This window comes from Heteronotia binoei, chromosome 1 (genome assembly GCF_032191835.1).
Source record: "Heteronotia binoei isolate CCM8104 ecotype False Entrance Well chromosome 1, APGP_CSIRO_Hbin_v1, whole genome shotgun sequence".
NCBI classification, from domain to species: domain Eukaryota; kingdom Metazoa; phylum Chordata; class Lepidosauria; order Squamata; family Gekkonidae; genus Heteronotia; species Heteronotia binoei.
This window is the reverse complement of record NC_083223.1, coordinates 270,617,248-270,622,984: the sequence shown is the minus strand read 5'-3', so window position 1 is coordinate 270,622,984 and position 5,737 is coordinate 270,617,248. Positions and strand designations below refer to the sequence as shown.

Here is a 5,737-nt window from a genome sequence, read left to right as displayed (position 1 = left end):
CAGGCGTGGAATTCTAGCAGGAGCTCCTTTGCATATTAGGCCACACACCCCTGATGTAGCCAATCCTCCAAGAGCTTACAAGGCTCTATTTTTTTGTAAGCTCCTGGAGGATTGGCTACATCAGGGATGTGGCCTAATATGCAAAGGAGCTCCTGCTAGAATTCCACCCCTGTATATATTCATTATACTGTCAAAATGCCCCGTGTAGCTCACAATGGCATTAAAAAGATGGTTCGTTAGCGTTGTAGGAGAAAGGAAGAGTGCACAAAATGGGGCATCCAGGAACAGTGAAGAAACCTGCTACTATCTGTTCAATTTAAAAGGTAAATTTTGGCACATACATTGGAGCCTTCTCCTGCCCCCGCCATACTGAGGTTTGTTTAATAAGTGTTCCATTATTATGTAGAGAGTCAGGTTTTTATGGCCTGATCAGGGCCTTTTTTTTTTTTTGAGCAGGAACCCCTTTGCCTATCAGGCCACGCATTCCTGATGTAGCCAATCCTCTAAGAGGTCAAAGGAGGCCCTGTAATAAGAACCTTGCCAGCTCTTGGAGGATTGGCTATATCAGGGAAGGAAGGAGACAAGTTTACTCTCAGCAAGATGGAGCTGAAGGAGCTGGTGAAGAAGGAGCTTGTGCTGGAAGAGGCAAGTGGCCGGGAGATTGGCTGGCAGGGCAGGTGGAGGCGGCGCTAAAATCGGCTTGGCATCATGAGTCAGGCACAATTCGGTTCAGCGGTCCTTCATTTCGGGACTTTTTTTTTGTAGCAGGACCTCCTTTGCATATTAGGCTACACCCTCCTGACGTAGCCAATCCTCCTGGAGCTTACAGTAGGCCCTGTACGAAGAGCCCTGTAAGGTCTTGAAGGATTGGCTACATCAGGGGTGTGTGGTCCAGGGATGGAATTCTAGCAGGAGCTCCTTTGCATATTAGGCCACGCCCCCCTGATGTAGCCAATCCTCCTGGAGCTTACAGTAGGCCCTGTACGAAGAGCCCTGTAAACTCTTGGAGGATTGGCTACATCAGGGGGTGTGGCCTAATATGCAAAAGAGTTCCTGCCACTTCATATTTATTCATATGCTACAACATATATTAGAACCAGAGACTCGGGGTTGATTTCCTTTAGGACTGACTGATTTGATCTTCTTGCAGTCCAATGGAACGCTTTAAAAAAAAAGATCACAGGCTAACCTTTGAGTGGATATTTTTTTTCTCTCTTGTTCCTGAAATAATTTCTAATAAGCCGCTCTAGATGTTCTGCTTCACCAGGGTCACGTAGTTGCGCGGAAACGTGCCTGTTTGTCCGCGACAGGCTCCCTTCCACCAGTTGGGGTCAGCATTGTCAAGGACCTGGATAAAGTCTCCTCGCCGAAAGCCCAGCTCATCTTCCTCTTGCGGGGCAAAATCAAACAGAGCCTGAACATACGGGGGTTCTGGAGACACCTGCTCCATGTCCCTGAGGAATATCTGCCGATTCCTGGAGACGGAGGTCGCTCTGTAATGGCGTACTAGCTCGTTCAGTGAACTGAACCTGAGCGCCCAGAGGAAATATTTGCCAGCCCTGTCTCGAAACACCTTAAAGTGTTGCACTTCGCTTCCACATCTGACAGAAAGGGAGAAGTCCCCAGGTACGGTCTCACACACCCGGAGGAGGAAGGCACCGTCTTGTCTCTGTTGGCCTAACACTTTTTCTGCCTTGGCTCGGGGGATCTCCCCAAAAAACCACGGATGCGGTTTCATTTCAGCGTAGTTTTTGGGAACGAAGCCATCTTTGCCATCGAGTTCTGCCTTGTACCAATTGACATCGCATTCTTTATCCAGAACCTTAAGGATATCTCCCTGTTTGAAGCTGAGCTCATCGTCTGCGGTGGCTCCGAAATCGTATTTTGCAACGGCTTCCATGCTCGTGGACAGAAAAGGCGGAGGGTGGGTAGGAAAGGCTCACCCTGAATCCTTCTCTGGGTAGTCCCAGTTCAAGCTGTGAAAGACCAGGAAAAAACATTTCATTCGAAGGGTATATGATCATAAGCAGCAGCAGGGGTGAAATTCTAGCCAGAGCTCCTTTATTTATTTATTTTATGATTTATATCCCGCCCTTCCCACCAAGTGGCTCAGGGCGGCTTACAGCATAAAGTCCCACATAAATTAAGTTTAGGTATTTAATACAGTTAAAATATTTAAAACATTAAGAGCAACAGAAGTCTAATAGAACTACACTTTCTTGTGCCGGTTAGTTATAAGCCAGCCGGAAGAGGGTTGTCTTACAGGCCCTGCGGAACTGAGCAACGTCCCGCAGAGCCCTCACCTCTTCCGGCAGCTGGTTCCACCAGGAAGGGGCCATAACAGAGAAGGTCCTGTCCCTGGTAGATTTTAAGCGGGCTTCTTTTGGCCCGGGGATAACGAGGTTTTGAGTTCCCGATCTCAGTACTCTCTGGGGAACATGTGGGGAGAGACGGCCCTTCAGGTAGGCAGGTCCTAGGCCATATACGGCTTTAAAGGTAATAACCAGCACCTTGTACCGGACTCGGTAGGTTATTGGCAGCCAGTGCAGATCCTGGAGCCCCGGCCAGATGTGCTCCCTTCTTGGGAGCCCCAACAGCAGCCGGGCCGAGGCATTCTGCACTAGCTGCAACTTCCGAGTTCGACACAAAGGCAGCCCCATGTAGAAAGCATTGCAGTAGTCCAACCTCGAGGTGATCGTGGCATGGATCACTGTTGCTAGATCGTCGCACTCCAGGAAGGGGGTCAGCTGCCTTGCCCGCCTAAGATGAAAAAATGCGGACTTGGCAGTGGCTGCTATCTGAGCCTCCATCATTAAGGAGGGCTCCAATAGTACCCCCAGGCTTTTGACCCTGTTCGCCACTATCAATGGCGCACCGTAAAAAGCTGGCAGGGGGATTTCCCTCCCCGGACCCCGACGACCCAAGCAAAGGACCTCTGTCTTCGCTGGATTTAGCCTCAGCCCGCTCAGTCTGAGCCACCCAGCCACAGCCTGTAGCGCCTGGTCTAAATTTTCTGGGGCGCAGAATAAGCAGATAGAGCTGGGTGTCATCAGCATACTGATGGCAACCCAGCCCATACCTTCGGGCGATCTGGGCAAGGGGACGCATATAGATGTTAAATAACATCAGGGAGAGAACCGCCCCCTGAGGCACTCCGCAATCAAGTGTGCGCCTCCGGGATAGCTCACCCCCAATCGCGACCCTTTGTCCCCGACCTTCGAGGAAAGAGGAAAACCACTGTAAGGCCAACCCCTGGATCCCCGCGTCGGCGAGGCGGCAGGTCAGTAACCGATGGTCAACCGTATCGAACGCAGCCGATAGGTCCAACAACATCAGCACTGCCGAGCCACCCCGATCCAGATGCCATTGAAGGTACCAGGGCAACCAACACCGTCTCTCGTTGAAGGTACCAGGTACCAGGGCAACCAACACCGTCTCTGTCCCATGACCCGGGCAAAAGCCGGACTGGAGTGGGTCAAGGACGGAAGCGTCCTCTTTTTTGTAAGCTCTTGGAGGATTGACTTCATCAGGGGTGTGTGGCTTAATATGCAAAGGAGCTCCTGCTAGAATTCCGCCCTTGAGCAGCAGTACCCTCATCTGACTTTGCAATATGAACCCCTTCAGGGATAATGAATATAGGTGTAGACCGTGTTTGAGGAGCTAGAGGGGAAATGCATTCCTCCAATACTAGCTGTTGGCTCAGTGACCAGGTCCCCTTCTAGTGTCACTAAGGGGCAGGGGTCATTTTGTAGAAAACAAGGTGCCGGAGCTCATTAGAGCAACCGGTTTGCATAACTCATCTGCATATCCCACATATCCCTGACCAGTGTTCCCTCATTCTGAACCTCAAGAGTGGCTCACAATCTCCTTTATCTTTCTCCCCCACAACAGACACCCTGTGAGGTTGGTGGGGCTGAGAGAGCTCTGACAGAAGCTGCCCTTTCGAGGACAGCTCTGCGAGAGCTATGGCTGACCCAAAGCCATTTCAGCAGCTGCAAGTGGAGGAGTGGGGAATCAGATCTCCCAGATAAGAATCCACGGACTTAACCACTACACCAAATCGGCTCTGTTTCATGTAGACCTACCAAAGAAATCTCAGAATACCACAGTATCCATGACAGTCTCCCCCAGGCTTCACATACCCCCCCCACACACACACACACAAAAACCCACATGGGATGTGCTGGGGCTGAGCTTGCAAAGCTAGTGATGTGGTCGCCGCACCTCAAAAAGGATATTATAGCATTGGAGAAAGTCCAGAAAAGGGCAACTAGAATGATTAAAGGGCTGGAACACTTTCCCTATGAAGAAAGGTTGAAACACTTGGGGCTCTTTAGCTTGGAGAAACGTTGACTGCGGGGTGACATGATAGAGGTTTACAAGATAATACATGGGATGGAGAAAGTAGAGAAACATGTACTTTTCTCCCTTTCTCACAATACAAGAACTCGTGGGCACTCGATGAAATTGCTGAGCAGACAGGTTAAAACGGATAAAAGGAAGCCCTTCTTCACCCAAAGGGTGATTAACATGTGGAATTCACTGCCCCAGGAGGTGGTGGCGGCCACAAGCATAGCCACCTTCAAGAGGGGTTTAGATAAAAATATGGAGCAGAGGTCCATCAGTGGCTATTAGCCACAGTGTGTGTGTGTGTGTATGTGTGTGTATTTGGCTGCTGTGTGACACAGAATGTTGGACTGGATGGGCCATTGGCCTGATCTAACATGGCTTCTCTTATGTTCTTAGGGAACAGAAATGGTCCAGTCAAGGTATGTGGCTTACTGGTAAAACCTCAGGTGTACCTCTTGTATTTCCCAATGGGTCAAAGAGTGACCCCTGGAGCCATTCCAGTGTGGGACAATTGCAAAGAGGGAAGGAGACAGACCAAAACTACAGAGCAGAGTAAACAATGGCAACACAATATAAACAGAAATCTAAAAACAATTGTGTCAAGAATACAATTCGACAAATTTACGAAAATCTATATATTATATTGCGCAAAAACATCCAAATGTCATTCCGAAACCATAAGTCGCATAGAGAGCATAAAGTCCCAAACAGAAACACTGTTCCTAAGGATGACTCCAAAGAATTCTTTTCCAAAAGAGGGCGAAGGCCTCCAAAGCCGCGGATCCCCAGTCCCCACCTGGGGACTTGCAACCCTCTTCCTGGCCCCAGCTCGCTTGCTGCTTCAGAGGGCCACCGATGCGACAACCGTCCCCTCTTCTGCAAAGCCTCCCTTACCGGAGCCAGCCTCAGCTTTTGGAAGCTGCAGGGCCCTCCTCCTCCAGGGAGAGCTGCTTCCCGCCGGCCGAGGAAAGGAGACGCCCTCGAAACTGACGACGACGACCAGCCCCCTTCGCCCTCTTCCCCGCCGCCTTCGCCCACTTGTCCTCCACACGTGCCGCTTCGCGCTCTTCTGCCCCAAGGTCGGCGCGCGTGCGCAGCTAGTCAGAGGAGCGCGCGGGCCCTGAGGATGGCCTGGGGCTGCCGGGGTCCCTCGCGCGCGCGCGTGCGCCTTCTGTTATAGTCACGCCGGGAACGCTGGCTGTCTCCAGGCCACGCCGGGAGGACGGCACCACGGCAGTTAACAGTTGTCCTGGGACACACGCGCGCGAGGACCGGTGGCTCCTTTGGAGCTACCCTGAATGCGGCTGAAGTGTTGCAACAACTTCCAAAGCCAAACGAGACGGCGCTCTCTCCTAACTTTGGATGTCGAGCGTTCTCTTTTCTGTTT

The 5,737-nt window shown here is 51.1% G+C and overlaps 1 protein-coding gene across 2 annotated transcripts; it reads right to left on the bottom strand.

The window, feature by feature from the left end:
* Positions 1–1,190: 1,190 nt before the first annotated feature.
* On the bottom strand, positions 1,191–5,397 carry LOC132588469 (growth factor receptor-bound protein 2-like). Of its 2 annotated transcripts, none has more exons than XM_060260867.1 (2): positions 5,245–5,397; positions 1,191–1,976 (listed from the first exon to the last, which is right to left on the bottom strand). In XM_060260867.1, the coding sequence occupies exon 2, from the start codon at positions 1,898–1,900 to the stop codon at positions 1,247–1,249; it is 654 nt and encodes a 217-aa protein (XP_060116850.1). In that variant the 5' UTR covers positions 1,901–1,976; positions 5,245–5,397; the 3' UTR covers positions 1,191–1,246. The 2 variants fall into 2 exon arrangements, with proteins under 2 accessions (XP_060116850.1, XP_060116857.1); XM_060260874.1 differs by lacking the exon at positions 5,245–5,397 and having other exon boundaries at positions 1,191–1,601; positions 1,725–1,900.
* Between the last annotated feature and the right edge of the window lie 340 nt (positions 5,398–5,737).

Bases quoted from the DNA above. Each gene is read 5' to 3' on its own strand.
- LOC132588469 (XM_060260867.1), bottom strand. From the start codon at position 1,900: ATGGAAGCCGTTGCAAAATACGATTTCGGAGCCACCGCAGACGATGAG.